Consider the following 19,669-nt stretch of genomic DNA (forward strand, 5'->3'; position numbering starts at 1 on the left):
GACAATGAACTTGAGAGGTTTAAAATGACAGTAACTTTCTCTCAAAGTTCTGGAAGCCAAAAATCCAAACTCCATGACATTCTCTCTGGAGCGGCTAAGGGAAAATCTTTTTGCCATTCTTTTAAGCTTCCAGTGACTATCAGCTTTGTTTGTTTTATGGGATCTTCACTTTGCTCTCTTTTGTTGTGATTATATATTTCCTCCTTTCTCTGTGTCTTTTCATCTGTCTTTGCCTTGTCTTCTGTCCATTTGTGTCTTTTCTGTACACTTAACACTAACCCTGATAATCTGTTATAACCCAGAATATGTATAAATTAATCACATACTAAAGTAATAGTAAACGTATCATTTCATGACTTTAGGAATATTTATTTTTATTTAAACACCATGTTTAGGAAGTTGTTCATAATTGAGTTTCAGTATTACAATGTACACCACCCTTCACCCATGAACATTTTCTGCCACCAACGTCCCTAGTTTTCCTACCACTCTCTCTCCTGCCTGCCTCCGAGGCAGACATTTTGCTTTTCTCTTTCTCTGTTCCTTTTTTCCCCTTTTAGACATTGTGGTTTACACTATTGTTAATGAAGGGGGTACCGTACATATTACTTAATCTCTATTCAGCACCCAGTTATTGTCCAGATTGATCAGTTTTAATAGTAATATTTTTGAAAGCCATGGTCAGAAATTTTTTGTTGTTAGTAAGAACTAGAGTGTAAATATTTAAAACTCTGTTGTACTGTGTTCTACTATTAAAACTGTTCTACACATTCTATATGCAAACACCATTGTAGCACCACAGATAATACAGGAATGAGCATGTTTGAGCCCTCAGTTAAACCCAAGGCACTAGCCTGGTTGTCCTTGCTCTGAACTGAACTGATTGCTATTGGTCCTTGTTTCATTTAGCTCTCCAGAGTTTTCATTAAAGTTGTTCTACTTGCTGCCCTGGGCCAATAGACTCCATCAGATCTCAAGGCCATCTTTATATCTTGCATTTAAGAAAAACTTTGTGAATTATGGGCCTGTTGAATTTGTTATGTTCTTTAAAAATGGGGTGTATGAGATGAAGCCCCATTTAAAAAATTACCATCACCACCAACACAACACAATGAGTTATATCTAGTAGGACCAGGCATTATTGTGTTCCACTGGACAAAAGATAAGGCAACCAGGAAATGGGAAATAGTGGCTAGGTATTGATTTCTAGAACCACATGGTCCTACGAACTTTGCTGAGTGTAGCCCCAGAGGCCCCAAGCCCACCTGAGGTGACCTGGAGTCTCCCTGAACCACCAGAGTGGCACCAAGGATCCCCAGCATGGTAGGCCCATGCAGCATGGCATTCTCAGACCCTGGCATTGAATCACTGGTCCAGTTGGCTGAGAACCTCAGACTCCCAAACCTCCTAGCACTATTTGAAAGCCCCCTGGGTCCTAAGAAGTAAAAGGAAAACACGTGGCTTTCCTAAATGCTGAATTGTACTAAGTACCCCTTCCTTCACAGACCCCTTCTAGCACAGACAGAAAGCCCTATTGTTTCACCGAATTTTAAAGAATTGCTTTTAAGAGCAGAGAGATAGCTCAATGGGATGAGTGTGTGCTTTGGGTTTAGATCCTAGAACCACATGGGTCCTCTGAGCACTCTCAAGTTAAAGCTGGAAATAGCCCCTGAGCATTCTGAGGTGTGGCCTCCAAATCAAAACAACAAAACAGGATGCTACCAAGATCAGAATAAAAGATACTCAGGAATCTATTGTTTCCATTTAATTAGCAAACACTCCTCACCAGGTCAAATTTGAATTCAACTTTCTTAGTGTGGGTTAGTTCACTTGCAGTAGCTTGTTAGGTTATTAGCGAGACTGAAACCCTGAAACAGGAGCACGTGTACTTGGTGGCTGGATCAGGCAGGTGGCGATATTGTACTGGGATACCACAGGCACTTAGCAGCCATTAAGTCCTTACCTAAAGAGTCCCCCTTGGGATTTTGTTGTTTCCATTGCATAACATAGGAAGGACCTGGCACAACCGGGTAAGTTATTCATTGTGCTCTTGCTCCACTATCATCTCAATCTATTTGGCAGAGGACATTGAACATCAAGTAAGTCCAGGCAATTAAGCCATTAATGCCAGTTACACATTCATTGCATAAACTAGAAGGCCACCCACAGTCACTTTTACTTATCTTTCATACTGTGAATTTTGTTTAAGCTTCCTATTTTAGGGTACTTTACCTGCTATGATGGTTTGTATTATTTCTTTTTCATTAAAAAAGATTTTATTATAACACTGGTTTACCAAGTTGTTCATAATACAGTTATTTTAGGCATGAAATGTTCAAACACCAATCCCACTACCAGCGTGACCTTCCCTCCACCAGTGTTCCCAGTTTACCACCCACCACCCTAGCCTGCCCTCTTACAGGCACAATTGAGCTTACTTCATATTATTTCTTACAATATTAAGGCAAATGGAATAATCAAAGTTTAGATCAATAAAGAACAATTGTTATATTTCACATATATATATTGTAGGACATATATATGTTGTTTATTAACAACATATACATATCTTTTTATTAAAGTCATTGTTTGAGGATTTACAGGGCCGTGGTTGGTGCCAGTTCAGCCTGTGTGTTACTGTTTAGACTCAGTGAGCTTGGTGTTTTTTTTCTATGCAATTTTCCCATCAGGTTTGCTGTAATCCTACTAAGCTGACACTAATATGAACTTTTGAGGTGTTGCACAGCCCTGTATCTATGTATCTAAAACAAATTTGGTGGCATGACAGTTTGATAAGTTTAAGTTGTGGAGCTGGGTCATTTTCTTTCTGAGGGTGTTGGGATTTCTAGTGAGCTGCTATGGTTTCAGGCAGAAAGGTGCAGTCTGGCCCCATCCATTTTGAGAAGGCCCCAGAGATTTTTGCATAGATGAGACTACCTGGAGAGATTTGGCAAATTTAATTTTTTTTTGGATCTCAGTAGAGGAATGAACTGTTTTTCTGCTGGGAAGATGGCGGGTATTACTATTTTCTCCTTTCAAGAAGATAGGGGCTATTTGTTCTAGTGACAATTGCCAGATGATTTGTGATATTATTACCTTCCTGGGTGGCCAGGAAGGCTATTTTACAGATGTGATAGAGGTAGCCAGGAGTATTAGTTGATCTTTGTCTGAATTGGCCAGATGATAGTTTCCTGATTTCCTCATAGTTTTCACATTTAGTTGGTATCCAGGTACAACAGCCCCTTCCTTTCTGCTCTACCTTCCAACACTGCTGGCTTCATCATGTTCTTGCGTTCTTGGTCTCTCCTCTACCTTGTTCAAGCTGCCACAGAGGGGCCAGTTATTCCAGAACTGCTTTCTCTAGGATGTTTACAGGGCTTTACATCCATACTTTTATTGAATAATCTTAGATTTTTGTGCCCTTGTAATAAAAATACTCTGAGATCCCTCTTAACCCCATTGGCTACATTTTACAAAATTAGAGTATATCATAATCAAAGTATTCACTTTGGAACAATTCACTGCTTTTTCAGATTTTACTACATTTTTTATAATTAATTGTGTATATCAATTTGATCACATGTGCTGGTTTGTGTGTCTACTACCATTATAAAGATAGAACAGTTTTCTCATCTTCCTAAAGTAGACCTACTCAGAATTTTTTTTTTTTTTTACCTACCAGTTTTGACTTGATAGCTCTTGGTCCAAGAATATGAACCTGGCAGTTCTGGGGGCCACCAGGGCCATACCCAGTGGTGTTCAGGGGCTGCCAGGGTTACACTCAGCAGGATTTGAACTTGGAATGTCTACATCCCAGGCATGTACTCGCTCTATTTTTATTTTCTTCTTCTTCAGTTTTTTGGTGACTCCTTGAAATGCTCAGGTGGTACTTCTCTGGAATTATAAAACTCAGGAATATAACATAATATTCCCCTGGGCAAGGCAAGCACCCTGTCTGCTGTTCTATCACTCTGGCCCCTGTGTTTCAACCTTTTGAGCTAATTCTTTATTCTCTCATCATTTATTTAAACATTCACCTAGACTATTTACAGTTTGGACTGTTAGGACTGTGTTATCTGAGCATGGTTTTCATTTTTCTGACACAGATGGCCAAGAGTGTAATTATTTCTTAGGGTAATAATTGTCTATGTATTATTGTAGTTAATTTAATAATTTATGACACTGATAAGATTAAAATATGTGATAGATTCCGTGTAACTCTTTATTTTTAAAATTATTTTAAAATTTTTATTGCAATTTTGGGGCAGAGAGATAGCACAGCAGTAGGGTGTTTGGCTTAGACTCAGAAGGACAGTGTTTCGAATCCCGGCATCCCATATGGTCCCCGGAGCCTGCCAGGAGCGATTTCTGAGCATAAAGCCAGGAGTAACCCTTGAGCGCTGCCAGGTGTGACCCCCCAAAAAACAAACCAAAACAAAATTTCTTGCAGTTTAGGTAACATGGGCAATAATGTTAATTTTTTATAGATTTGATATATAAAGTTACTGCATTGTTACCACCACCAAAGTGCCACCACTATCCCTTTGTCACTACCTGGGGGCCCCTCTTCTTACATACTCCTACCCTCTCTCCTCTTTTTCAGTGGTTTTTATTTTATTTTTTTAGCTTGTAATGTTAACCTAAGTTATCAGTGTTTTTGAATTGTCTTTCTTGTTACATTTCAATTAATTAATTAACCAATTAATTTTTTGTTTTTGTTTTTGTTTTTCTGGGTGACACCTTGGCAGTATTCAGTGGTTATGCATGGCTATGTACTCAGAAATTACATCTGGCAGACTCGGGGCTGTATGGGATACTGAGGATCAAATCTGGGTCAGCCACATGCATGGCAAATGTCCTATCCACTGTGTTATATTGCTCTGATGCCCACTTTTTACATTTTTTTGGGGGGGGGGGAGGGGGCCATACCCGGCGATGCTCAGGGGTTACTCCTGGCTGTCTGCTCAGAAATAGCTCCTGGTAGGCACGGGGGACCATATGGGACACCAGGATTCGAACCAACCACCTTTGGTCCTGGATCGGCTGCTTGCAAGGCAAACACTGCTGTGCTATCTCTCCGGGCCCCCTCTTTTTAAATTTTATTTATTTATTTTTATTTTGGGGCTGGCAGTGCTCAGGGCATACTCCTGGCTCTGAACTCAGGAATCACTGCTGTCAGGCTTGGGGCACCATATGGGATACTGGGGGTTGAACCTGGGTCAGTGTGTGCAAGACAAACTCCTTACTTACTGTGCTATTAATCTGGCCCCTTACTTTTATGTTTAACTTTGTTGTACCCCTCAAGTATGATCCCTACCTTACTCCATAATGCTTAGCCATTTGGGCTGTTGGTTCAGCTCAAGGGCTCAAGGATGTGATTCTTCTTGGTTCCTTCAGTGCTGGAGATACTTGGCTACCCTGGAGTTGGTTTGGGTCTCCAGGTCACACCCAGTGATTCTTGTCAGGTGTTTCCAAGGTTGCATCTAGTGATGCTTGGGGGACTAGCTGTTGCCAGGAATTGAACTGGGGTCAGGTACATGTCAGGCAGACAACCTAACCACTGAACTATATGTTGGCCCTTCCCATTTTTAAGAGGATTGGGAAGGAATTGGTGTTTGAATTATTTGGCTTCAGAAACAAAACCACACTTTTTAACTGTTTTTTTAAATCATTATATGGTTACTGCTAATTGGAGACATTTGTTCTCTGTGACATTTTGCTGTTTTCCTCATTTTGCTTTTAGCCTTATAATTGCCACTCTGTGCGCATCATTTCTGATTGAAGCAAGGAGATTGACAGAAAGGGCATTATCGGGGTGTTAATTTTTTTTTTTTTAATCAGGAAAGAGGATCCTTTCCCAGAACCCTGCAATGCCATCCTGCTTTTGATTTTGTAATCATAAGCATGTCAGTAGTTTAAGGAAGGCTGGATGAGAGCACATTCTGAAGTAGAGCAGGTCTGTGAGGGAATATTGCAGGGAGGGTTAATTTGCTCTCCAGGAGTGACACCTATTAAATATTATTGCCATATTTGAGCTGATTTTCATCAGCTCCCAAAGATTCATCACCCCCTTTCAATTAATTGCTTTACTCAACCCTTAGATAATTTACATTATTTTTTAAATAGGCATCTTGATGCTGTGGATGTAGCTCAGCTTTAGAACATCTGCCTTACCTGTGTGTGGCCCAAGTAAATCCCGGGAAGCACACACATACTCACATGTTTTATATGATTTCAAAAGTTTTGTCATGAGGTAATGGAGACTGCTATTTCTCATCACTTTATTTCCTAGCTTTGTGATCAATAGTAGAGTCATACAAATGTTTCGGAGAATAGATTTCTTGCTCCTCTCTTCCTGTTCTCTTGCCTCACGGTTCCTAATAAATCATAATTCTGAAGGTGGTATCAAAGGATCTTCATTTTTCATTTGTTTTGGATTATACTTACCTGTGCTCAGGGATTACTTCTGGCTCTGCCAGGGATACTCCTGGCAGTACTTGGGAAAGCATATGGGATGCTGAGGATCCATTCCAGGTCAGCCGTGTATAAGGCAAGTACCCTGCCTGCTGTATAACTTCTCTTTCAGTATACATACATTTTAAGATATTACTTGATTGGTTTCAGGAGGTAGATTGGCAGCACAAATTTTTGAGCTCTGTAAGATGCTGATTTCACATTTCAGGTGATTAATGTATTAACTCAGATATTCTTATCTTCAACTATCATTTTATTTTTTTGTAAGTTAAATACATTTTTTTAAAAATAAAAATGGCATTTTTTAGAGACAAAAGAGAGGAGAACTGGAAGATCCAGCTCACAACTTGACACCCACCACAGAGAGTGATGGGTGCAGTTAGAGCACTGAGAGCCATCATAACAAAATGTGACTGAATGAGGGAAGTAGAAAGCCTGTCTAGAGCACAGACCGGTGTGGGGTGGGGAGGAGGGTCACTTAGGACATTGGTGATGGGAATGTTGCACTGATGAAGGTTTTTTGTTTGTTTGTTTTTGTTTTAAAAAAATTAAAATAAAAAAAAGCAATCCCACTTACAATAGTATTACAGAAACTCAAATACCTTGGAGTCAACTTAAAAAAATGGCATTTTTTCCAATGGCCTTCTGGGCGGACCACCTAGTCCAGGAGACCAAGATCCCCTAATGCCAAACTGGTCTTCAGGGCCAGGTTTGGCAACTGGGCTCTGGGGGGAGGGGGAAGTAGGGAAATTCCTCCTGTATTCATACTGGACCCCCTGCAGCGGTGTCTTTTCTTACTAATACTCATTTTTATAACAGTGCCCGTGCAACAAATATACTTTTTAAGCATTATCTAAAAATGTTTTTCATTCTAGACGGTTCCTAGAAAAGGAAACAGAATACCAAAGATTTGGATGATAACACTCAAATAGATCTTTAAAGTCAGTCTTTATGGACGTGACTTTCCGTACTGACTCCCAAGCCATAATCACAAACAGTTCATATATATGTATTGTATATAGCCCCTGTCATGTATTGCCTCTCCCCTACCCCTTTGTCTCCTCTATCCCCTCATTTTTCAATCCTGATCTGTTATCTTCCCCTAATTTAACCCTCTTTACCCTCAGTTCCTAACTTGGTAGGCACCAAGATTGACCTCCTGCCCCAACAGACCACCTTCCAGCTTCTCAGTGAAAGACACCCTCTGGGTCCCCATTCTCATGCATTGGCAAAGAACTACAGCCAGCACGCCTGCTGACTCATGCTTGATGGCCCCTCTCACCCCCACCAAATTGTGGATTGTTGCACGATACAGGAATAGGCCTCAGCAAAACTCTCAGCTCAAAGACACTATATGGTCTCGTAATGCAGCAAAGCATCTCTCAAACTCAATTCCAAGGCCTGTGAATTGAAAAGTACCTCGGCTTTTACACCCCACAAGAATATATCAAAAGACTTAATTGGGAGTCTTATATTGCCTATGGAAGCTCAATACCTGTATAACAATACATCTTAAGATGTGTATTTCTAAATATACAAGTAGCCTCCACCACTTGATTTATTTGAATACCTTTTCTTTTTAACTTAGTTTTATTTATTTGTTCTATTTTAATATATACATTTTTTCTCTATCCTTACCATTTTTGGTGCTGCTTGGTACAAAAAGCCTTGACTGGGATAAAAGCTCAGAACAAAACCAGACGACAGAGACTGTGTGTACAGCCTGTCATCCTTACCCAGAATAGCACCAGCAACACAGTATGACACCATACGTTTTTGTATGGGCACAGTAAAAAAAGGGGAAACCATAGACACAGAAACAAGATCTTATCTTCTAGGGATAAGAACTCATTTTTTATAGCAGAAAGGTGCCTCCCATCCTGAACATGTGTTATGTGGATACAATCAGTCCCCAGGAGATTGGACAGTGTTAGTCCAATCCGAAACCCCAGATCCCCAACGTAGAAATGATACAGCTCCGGGCAACACCACCAGGAACTAAGCTCCATTGGGAGATTTATAACACTACTCTGGCACCAACTTGTGCCAGTTTTTATATGACAATGAGGAAAGGAAAACTTGACCTAAGACCAGGCTGTCCTATCACATCACCTAACACTAAATGAAAATCAGAAGAGCTATTGTCCTTTGAACTGTGAAAAATTAGAGCACCAACAACAGAAAACTGACTTTGACAACTGTGACTGAACAGAGCCTACCTTGGGACTAATAAGAAAAATCCTACCCTAGGCTGTAGTCCAGGACACATAAAACAACAACAACAACAACAACAACAACAAGATGTCTTATTGCAGAGGTCCAACTTGGACAACAGAGACTGAGCAGAACCTTTGGACCCATAATATCCCAGGCTTCGGCTTAGGGACTGAACGAAAACAGGGAGTAAGTGTTACAGAAGACTGAACACCACAACAATGATGGATAGGAACCTCTAGAACCTAGAGACTCTATCCTAGACCCTGACCTATAATCTGCGCAAATACCAAGATTGCTAGCTACAGTGGCTTGATTTTCTCACACACAACCGAGAGGAAACTTTGCTGGCATCACAAAAATGCCTTTGGGATGGGGGTAATGAGTATATATGGAGCCAGGGGTTGATCCCATGATGGTATGCTTCAAGGATGGAGAAACCCTGAATCTCTTTCTTAGGCCATGGGAATTCCCTTTCTTCCCCAATGCTTACTGTGCCTATGCAAAAAAAAAAAAAAAAAAAAAAGTGGGGGGAACACCAAACCCTACCACTCCAGCACCCATACTTTTTCTTGTTTTGTTTTGATTTGTTAGTTTTGACTTTATTTTCCTTCTCTTTTTTTCTTCCACTTTTCTCTTTCTTTTTCACACTTGTGGTTATTATTTAGAGATTTATTTTTATTTTTATTTGCTGGGTCCATTTTTTTATTTTTTCTTCCATTTTTCTTTCTTTGTTTTTTTTCTCTCTCTCCTTTCTTTTTTTGGTAGCTGTCACCAAATTTTTTTCTCCCCTTTTTCTTATCCTTTTTATCTCCAATGACGGTGGAATGGATGCTCAATCTACAACAAGCTGTAAAGTGGAGACCAGTTGCACTAGCATACTGGGGGGTAGAGGAGGGAGATACGGGATGCATGCTGGGAACAGGGGCAGAGGGAGGACAGCACTGGTGGTGGGAATGCCCCTCATTCATTGTCACTATGTACCATAAATGATGCAGTAAAAGATTTGTAATGCACTTTGGTCACAATAAAAATTAAAAAAAAAAGTTCTAGGAATATAACCCTTAAAAAAGCAAACAAAAAATAAATTAAAATTTGAAGCTGAAAAAAAATGGCATTTTTCAGTCAAAGTATATATTGACCATATTGGATTTTAGTTACACCAAATACTGTCTTTTGGTGGAATGGGGAAGTTTGAATGGGGTTCCCAGGATTGATCGCAAGCTTCATTGATGCAAATGAAGTGTTTGTATTTTATTTCTAAGCTACACCCTCTGCCTGCATGCTATTGTTTGAAATCTTAAATGTATAAATGTTTTAAAATGGTTAATTCACATTTCTGAAACATTTTTTTGTAAGTTTGGATTACTGCAATGTAGCTACCATTATTTTTAGGAATATGTTAGCATTTTGACATTTGTTTATTTAATTATGAGGTGCTAGAGGCTGAATGCAGAGCTGCGGTTCTTGCATATTTGTGTGGCACCAGGGATCCCACTGACTATGCTGCTGGAATTACACGCACATGTTTCCGGTAGTTCAGTAACATAGGAACCATTTAAAGAACAGCAACTAATATAAGACTTAGTATAATTTATAAAACATTTAAATAAGCACTATACTTTTGTTCTAATGAGGATTCTTGGTCTAGATTAGATAGTCTTTGCACGAATTTTTTTTTTCTAAATTTTTATGCCGTCTTACATGCTGATTAGAGTGAAATTTAAAAAAGAACATCAGGCTGTATACCTTCTACCCCATACATTGAAGTTGCTTATTTAGCCTGGTGCCAGATAGGAAGTGCGCCACGTTGGGCACAGATAAAGTTCAGTCTTAGACTTCCTAGCAGCTGCCTATTTTCCTTTGGGCATAAGACAAAAGACTTCTCTAAGAGCTCAGGGGCTGTTAAATAGAATTACAAGCCATTGTAAAAAGAGGCTAGAATTTCCTTTTCAGTAAGCTAACAAGTAGTCCATTAATTATATTTATAGTGGCCTTATTGAGACATAATTCACCACAGAAAATTTACAGAAAATATACTTTGCATAGTATACAATTTAGTGATTATTAGACTATTAGCAGAGATGTATATCATACCAAACCAAAGATCTGTATTCTAGAACATTTCCATCACTGCAAAATATATCAGGTACCAAGCACTCTCAATAACTCCATCTTTCCATATCCTTTCTCTGGTCTATGGTGATTGTCTTTTGTTTCTGTGGGCTCTCTCTCCTCTCTCTCTATTCCATTTTCTCCCTCCCTTTTTTCCTCCCTCTCTTTTCCCTTTTTCCCCTTCCTTCCTTCCTTCCTTCCTTCCTTCCTTCCTTCCTTCCTTCCTTCCTTCCTTCCTTCCTTCCTTCCTTCCTTCCTTCCTTCCTTCCTTCCTTCCTTCCTTCCTTCCTTCCTTCCTTCCTTCCTTCCTTCTTCCTCCTTCCTTCTTCCTCCTTCCTCTCTTCTCCTTTTCTCCCTCCCCCTCCATTTCTCCTTTCCTTTTCTTTCTTTCCCACATCTAGTGGTGTTCAGGGGTTACTTCTGGCTCTGTACTCAGAAATTACTCCTGGAAGATTCAGGGAGCAATATTGGATGCCAGGTATTAAACCCAGTAGACTATGTACATGGCAAATACTCACTGTTCTATTGCTCCGGCCCTTCCCCTCTCTCTTTCTTTCACTACTTTTCATTACTTTTTTCTTTCTTTCTCTTCTTACTTTTCTTTCTTTCTCTTGTTTTTAGGATATACCCAGAAGTACTTAAGGTTTATTTTTGGCTTAGTGCTCAGGAATTACTCCTGATGATGTCTTAGGGGTGATATGGGGTGCCAGGGATCAAACCTGGGTAGCCGTATGCACACTCTACCCTCTCTGGGGCCTCTCTTAATTGGTGCATTTCATATACCATTTCCTCACATAATCCTCATTTTATCTTAAATATGAGTACGAATTTTATTTTTGTTTTAGGGCTACACTCAGAAGTGCTTAGGGGCTTACTTCTGGTGGGGTTTGGGGTCCCATATGTGCTTTCAGGGATTAAACCTAGCTGTGTTAGTCAAATTTAAGACAAATGCCCTACCTGCTATACTATCTCTCACCCCAATAACAACACATTATAATTTTTTTCCATCGCAGTTCTTTTGCTAAAAATAAAATGGCATAAAATATATGACAGTTGTTAAAGTGATATATGGTAAATGAAATAATATAAAATACAGGTTTCCCCCCCCCCTTTTTTTGGTTTTGGTATATAACCGGTGCCACTCAGGGGTTACTCTCAGCTATGTGCTCAAAAATCGCTCTTGGCTTGGGGACCATATGGGACCACAGTCTGTTGTAGGCTAGCACGGGCAAGGCAGATGCCTTCCCCTTGCACCGTCACTCCAGCCCGGGTTTTTTTCTTTTCATTTATTTTATTAATGTTTTTTTGGGAGATGTGGGCATAGCTGGCAATGCTCAGGGGTTACTCCTGGCTCTGCACTCAGGAATCACTCCTGGCAGTGCTCATGGAACCTTATGGAATGCCAGGGTTCAAACCTGAGTCAGCTGCATGTAAGATAAGTACCCTACCTGCATTTTTAAAGCTCATCTGTGTTGAGTCATATATCAAAACTTTGTACTCTTGTGAATGAACAATATTTTTGTTTGTTTTTTGTTTGTTTGTTTTTGTTTGTTCGTTTTTGGGCCACACCCGGCGGTGCTCAGGGGTTACTCCTGGCTGTCTGCTCAGAAATAGCTCCTGGCAGGCACAGGGGACCATCTGGGACACCGGGATTCAAACCAATCACCTTTGGTCTTGGATTGGCTGCTTGTAAGGCAAACACCGCTGTGCTATCTCTCTGGGCCCACAATATTTTCTTGTATGGATGAATATATTACATTTTGTTTATCCACTTAATTTTTGTGAGACCTTTTATTTCTACTATTTTTATTTTCTACTATTTTGAAGTCTTTTGCTATTAACTGTTAGTGAAAAGGTTTTTGTTGTTTGATCAGTTCTTTTTCTTGTGTATTTAGGAATTAAATTTCTGGGTGACATGATAAACTTGTGCTTATCTTTTCTAACTAGCCACAGTTTCCATTACTTACCCTGCAGTATGTGCATTTGTAAGTGCAGTATGTTCCATTTGTTTCCACCCTATCCTCATATTTATTATTTTCTCTCTCTTTTTTTATAATTGCTCTTTTTGACATGTAGAGGTTACCTCACTGTGTTTTTGATTTATATTTTCCTATTGTGTACAATTTTATGTGCACAAAGATTATTTGCATGTCTAATTTGGAAAAAAATCATTCCAAATCCTATGTTTATTTTAAATAAGGTTTAATTGTTAGAATTTTATAAAATATTCTTGATATGGCACCATAGTATTATTTGGAGATATTTTCTCCTATTTTTTGGGTTATCTATTTACATTATATTTTTGGGGGGCCTTACTGGTGGCACTCAGGGGTTAACTCTGGCTCTGTGCTCAGGACTTACTCCTGGAAGGCTTGGAGAACCATATGTGATGCTGGATGTGTGTGTGTCAAATCTAGGGTAGCCACATGCAAGGCAAATGCACTATTTGTTGTTCTATCGCTCTCGCCCCAATATGTGTAAAAGTTTTTAATTTAATTAATTAACTTATTTCTTTTATTTTTGGTTTGGGGGCTTTACCCAGAAGTTTTCAGGGCTTACTCTTGGCAAGGTTTGAGGAATCACATGGAGGAGTGGGGGATTGAATTTGTTAACTGTATGCAAGGCAAGTGCCTTTCACTGTATTATTTCTGTGGCTCCAAAAGTTTTTAATTTTATAGAAATATACGTTATAGTGCTTTTGTTGTAATTGGATTCAATTAAGATTTTAATATTGTAACTTGTTTGGGATATGATAGTTATAAAAACTAACATTTGGATGGAGCTTTTTATTTTATTTTTTTTTTTAGTTTTTGAGTTATAATGCTAATGATCAGGGCTTACTTCTGGTTCTGTGCTCAGGGATCATTCCTGTATGGGTTTGTTGAGGACCATATGTAGTACTGAGATTGAACCTGGTTTGACCGCATTCAAAGGCAAGCACCTGTACTTTAGCCTGTAGGGTTAATATTTTTCTGGTATGTATGATAATAGCAAACATTTATCCAGTGATTTTTAAGTTCTAGGCTGTCCTAAGTGCTTTACATTTTATTTTAGTTCAGTAAAGTTTTTCCATTTGCAGCTGAGGAACTGGATGGAAGACAGAATTTTTAGCCATCTTTACCATTGTCATGTAGTTAGCAAGTGGCTGGAAAAATTGCTGTGATATGCTACTTGTAGGTAATGCCCTTAACAGCATGTAAAGGCTTTATATTTATAGAACCATTTCCATGTGTTTTTACTACTTTTATAATATAGTTTGAATACTATTTTACATTTCAAATTACTTTTGATGTATTCAATATAAAATTATGTGTGAGTACATACATATGTTCCTATATATCTATATTTTGTTATGTGATATATAAATGCATATGTAACAAATATTATGTAGATATTCATTTATATATTGCGAGATGTCTGGAAGAATGTACTTCAAGATGATAGAAAAGTAGTTGTCTATGGGTTATGTGTTATTTAACAACATGATTTTCTCTATAATTGAGTGTAATTGTGTAACTGAATTATTGAACTCAGCTATATTCACAATGAAGACCAAACCAAAAGTTCTGCTTAACTACTGAATTTACAGAACATTAATCTCTTTAATTGTGTTGTCTTAATTCATATCTTGTTTGAATTCTTTTATGAAAAAGCTCGATATCAACTTTTCACAGAATTTTGCAGTTATAGGAACAGTTCTTACTGACTTGAATGTCCATTTTGTTGGCAGGGACTCATAAACTGTGGCTTTATCCCCTTGTACTTTCTCTGTTGTGTTATCCTGCATTTTAGATTTTTTAGTTCCTTTCTAATATGAGGTCTCTGACACTGTTGAGTCTCTGTCCACAAAGTTGCTGTTATAAATGAGTCAGCAAATTATGACTCACAGCTCTGTCTTTCTTAGTATGTCTTATGAATTCAGAGTGTTTTTCACTGCCGTGTGTTAGAATCTTTCAATGATAATACTTGCTCAGAATTCCAAATCAGCAAAATTTTATTTTCTACAGAGAGATTTCATTCTTCATATTTGTAGACCCATATTTCCAAAATGATATTCAGTAAAATTTTTTGTCAATTATTTTTTTTAATTATAATACTTTTATAGTAACTTGATTTTTTGCCTTATTTTTGAAACTGTGCTTAAAAATGGCTAGAGTAGGGGCTTGTTAGGGTGCCTTATACAAAGCTGTCCAAGTTTAGAACCCTGCATCCTATATGATTCCTGAGCATAGATCCAGGAATAACACTTGAGCACTGCCAGTTTTGTCCCAAATGAATAAATAATTTATTTTAAAAACTATTTTAGAGGATATTGAAATTTGCTTGGTTTTTCATTCAGATATAAATATCAATAAGTATGGCTGGAGTGATAGCACAGAGTTAGGGTGTTTGTTTTGTACACGGCTGACCTGAGATGGACCCAAGTTCTATCTCTGGCCATACTATGTGTTCCCACTGGGTGACAGGAGCGATTTTTGAGTGCAGAGCCAGGAGTAATCCCTGAATGTAACCAGGTATAGCCCCCAAACAAACAAAATATCAATAGGGACATATTTTTCTCAAAGTGTCACTATTAGATGATACATTAGATCAGTGCTTCTCACCAGAGGGGGCACGAGTCTCTGTAAAGGGGGCGCGTTTGACCTTGGCAGACACTGTCATAACAAGCTAAGCCCTGTGTTTATGTCTCTGTATGTCTCTGGAGAGTTGCTGTGTCCTGCTTCAAACCCCACTTTGAAAAGCTATGCATTGCAAAATGTGCTCATTATAGCCATTAATCCAGACATCACCTCTGATTAAAAAATCAGCTCAGGGCCCGGAGAGATAGCACAGCGGCGTTTGCCTTGCAAGCAGCTGATCCAGGACCAAAGGTGGTTGGTTCGAATCCCGGTGTCCCATATGGTCCCCCGTGCCTGCCAGGAGCTATTTCTGAGCAGACAGCCAGGAGTAACCCCTGAGCACTGCCGGGTGTGGCCCCAAAACAAAACAAAACAAAAAAAAAAACAAAAAAACAAACAAACAAAAAAAAACAAAAAAATCAGCTCAAATTATTTTATATATTTTTGTTTTGCAGATTAAAGTTTTTTTTTTTAATAAAGATACTATTTACAGTCATGCGGGGGGGGGGGGGGGGAAGCATGTCCTAGGGGGCATGACAGGAAATAATTGAGAAATACTGCATTAGATAATACTACAGCTAATGTAATGTCATTCATTTAGTGGGTAACTTCTTTAATGTTAAATATATGGAAAGGAATTGCTTCAAGAAATGTTTTTCTTTAAGAATATAATCACATTTGTCTATTCACATATTTTCTGTGACTGGCACTTGCAGGCAGAGTAGAACAGTGACAGTAGAGGTGTAGGGCAACCAGCTTTGTCAAACAGTGCAGTTACCCAAGTTTTCTGTTTTTTCATTTGACTGGTTTAAGATTTTTTGCTCTTTTGCATACAACCTCTTCTGGTTTTTAAGTCTATAACATTTGAAAGAAATAACCTAGTTTTCCTGAAGTTACCTTAAACCCATCTGTAAAACGATTCCTCTTTTTTATTACCAGAACCATTGTACTAAAATGTTGATTTCTATTTTACACTTTTCTTCTCTTTGGCCTCTGCAGCTATGAAGGTGCAGTTTCACTGGTTTCAAATATTTGGGTGTGGGAGGTGCCAAAACTGAGGGGAAGGGTTTCTAATTTCTTTTTTTTTTTTTTTTTTGGCTTTTGGGTCACATCCGGCAGCGCTCAGGGGTTACTCCTGGCTCTATGCTCAGAAATCGCTCCTGGCAGGCTCCGGGGACCATATGGGATGCCGGGATTTGAACCACCGTCCTTCTGCTTGGAAGGCAGACGCCTTACCTCCAGGCTATCTCTCCGGCCCCAGGTTTCTAATTTCTTTTTTTTTTTTTTTTGTGGTTTTTGGGTCACACCCGGCAGTGCTCAGGGGTTATTCCTGGCTCCATGCTCAGAAATTGCTCCTGGCAGGCACGGGAGACCATATGGGACGCCGGGATTCGAACCGATGACCTTCTGCATGAAAGGCAAACGCCTTACCTCCATGCTATCTCTCCGGCCCCGGTTTCTAATTTCTTAATGTAGAATGCAAGTTAGCATTTCTTTCTAAGAGGAATTGTCTATAAATGAACTGAACTGTCCTCTTGGAGAGTGAGTGAAAAGACTCAATTGAGAAAAAAGTGGGGCAAGGAACAATTTGGAAAAATTGACCCAAAAAAAGAACTGACCATGCAGTCTAAATCTAGAGGTACTTCTCTCACGGTGGAAGTCATGTTGGTGATAATGGCAAGGAGGAACAAGAACCTGAAATTTGCAGGTCTCAGTGCGAGCCTGAAACTAGAGCTGACAAGCCAGCAAGATGATAAAGCAAACATCTAAAATAACAGCAGTGTCTGCTGCAAAAGCTCCCACAAAGGCAGATTTTGATGCCTTTGAAAGTATCCCTCAAGGTAGTGAGTTGGTGGTAAATGCCAAGTTGGTAAATTCAAAATTTTGAATAAAAATAAGACTATCCATTAGTTACTGACTTAAGACAATGACCTTGAAAGACAGAGAGAAATGGATGGGAAGCAAGAAATGAATCTGGAAATAACATCACAGTATAACAGAATAGGGGGCGTTGGCTCATCTGTATATATTTAGCCTATTAAATTCAACAGTACTCTTGGGACCTCAAATTCCAATAATTAAGTTTTAAAATAGATCTGTCAATGAGTCAAGCATGAGGAGCCAGAGTGACAACGCAGTGGGTATGCTCCTTCTCTTGCACACGACCAACTCATATTTGGTTCTTGACTCTTCATATTGTACTTTAGTCCTCCAAAATGACCCCTGAGCACACAGTCGGGAAAAAGCCCTGAGAATAGTCTTGTATTCCCCCTCCCAATAAAGAAAAATCAGGTGAGTTGTGAGTAAGAAGGGAACCTGGGTTCTCTGATAGAAGGATGGGGTTGCAAGATGGTAGTATTAGAGATGGGAATACTCTATGTCTGAAATTTCATTTTAAACATCTGTGTAAATCATAGCATCTACAATTATAACATTTAATAAAAAAAAAGACTTAAAAATTCTGACTATACTTAGAAAAACAAGGAAAATTTTACTTGTCATTATAGAATATAAATATCTCTTGTTTTGCACCAGGAAGATGGTTCAAAGGGTTGGAATGAATGCCTTGTGTTTGAGGACTTGAGTTTGATTCCATGTACTTCTTGAGCATCTGAGCACAGATGGGGCTGAACAGCACTGGCTATATGACTGGGTTGAATATCTCCTGGAATGGTCCCCCAAGAACTTTTGGAAGGACTTCCAAAACAAAAACAAAACTAAAGCTTTGTTCTGACTTTGTTGATTCTTCTATTTTCTATCTACACTTAGGTATATCTAAATGGATTATCTGTAACTAATTTCAGTTGGAGTTCCTTTTCCTCATTTTCTGAGTATATCCTAAAAAACTTGGTTCCTCTTCTGATAATTATTTTGCCTGATGGGTGATATATTGTAATATTAATAATTATTAATGATAATATTATCTCCAATTTTGTCATGTATTTTATATTTCTTCTTATGTAGTTACAACTCTGTCTTGTACTTGAGATTTGTTTTTTAATTTTCATATATTCTGTTTGCCCTTTCTTCTTCTTAGACTAGAATTCAAGATTATTTTTTATTTACCCAATTGTTCCCAATGAAACAATAAGGGACCAAATGCACTGCTCTGCATCTTAGCAAATTCCTAATGAGGAGTTTTATTTAATAATCACTGTGAAACTCAACTGTAGAGTGAAAATGCTTACGTCTAGTTTGGTCTCAGTTAATTCTAATATGTAACAACCAACTCTTCTGTACTTGAAGTAATATGTGATGCTCACAGATAATTTAAATTAATTTCAGCCATTTTAAATGTTTTTCATTATGTTATTTTCAGGTACAAGACATCTGCTTTAGCCATGACTGTCGTTGGGTTGTGGTCAGCACACTCCGTGGCACATCTCATGTTTTCCCCATCAACCCTTATGGTGGCCAGCCTTGTGTCCGAACACATATGTCACCCCGAGTTGTGAATCGGATGAGCCGTTTCCAGAAAAGTGCTGGTCTTGAGGAGATAGAACAAGAGCTGACATCGAAGCAAGGAGGCCGCTGTAGCCCTGTACCTGGTTTATCAAGCAGCCCTTCTGGCTCACCTCTACATGGTAAACATAATTTTATCTTCCCACTATTTCCCTTCAGTCTTCCTTCCTTCCTTCCATTCTTAATTTTTTAGATTTGGATTAATTCTATTTTCTAAATCTGTTCATATGAAAATATGAAAACAGGACTTTAGGCAAATTTGAGGGTTTTCTTTTTCTTTTTTGCTTGTCAGATAACTTTATTTTTGGGCGAGGCTACACCTGACTGTGTTTATGGCTTACTTCTGACTCTGCTCAGTGATCACTCTTGGCAGCTTTGGGGGATCATATGAGTTGCTGGGGATTGAACCCCAATTGACTGCATGTGAGGCAAGCACCCTGTTTGCTTTACTATCTCGCAGACCACTTGAGGGTTTTTATAATTTGTTAAATAATTTAACAACCTGAAGTAAGTATAATAATACTGATGTTTATCTTATCTAATTTTGGAGGTGGGGAGGGATTGTGGCAGACTTGGTATGTGACATCTTGGTATGTTTGTGGGAACACGTGATACTGGGAATTTGATTTGGGGTCAGCCATCTGGATGGCAAACACTTCACCTTTTCTGGTAATATTTCCTTGGTCCTGGTTTGCTACTTTTAACCCTCCCCTGTTTATTATTTGTTGTATTTTTGAAACATGAAGGTCTTATCTTTATAAATTTAGACAATGAGTTCAATGGCT

General features: G+C 38.8%; 1 protein-coding gene across 1 annotated transcript in view; it reads left to right on the plus strand.

Annotated features, from left to right (window-relative positions):
- The window catches only part of BCAS3 (BCAS3 microtubule associated cell migration factor), a 662,199-nt gene that overhangs the window by 226,588 nt on the left and 415,942 nt on the right, over positions 1 to 19,669 (plus strand). The window contains exon 17 of the mRNA XM_049764542.1: positions 18,742 to 19,006. Coding sequence (XP_049620499.1) covers positions 18,742 to 19,006 — 265 coding nt within the window. The remainder of the gene's footprint in view (positions 1 to 18,741; positions 19,007 to 19,669) is intronic.

This window comes from Suncus etruscus, chromosome 1, assembly GCF_024139225.1.
Source record: "Suncus etruscus isolate mSunEtr1 chromosome 1, mSunEtr1.pri.cur, whole genome shotgun sequence".
Lineage (NCBI taxonomy): Eukaryota > Metazoa > Chordata > Mammalia > Eulipotyphla > Soricidae > Suncus > Suncus etruscus.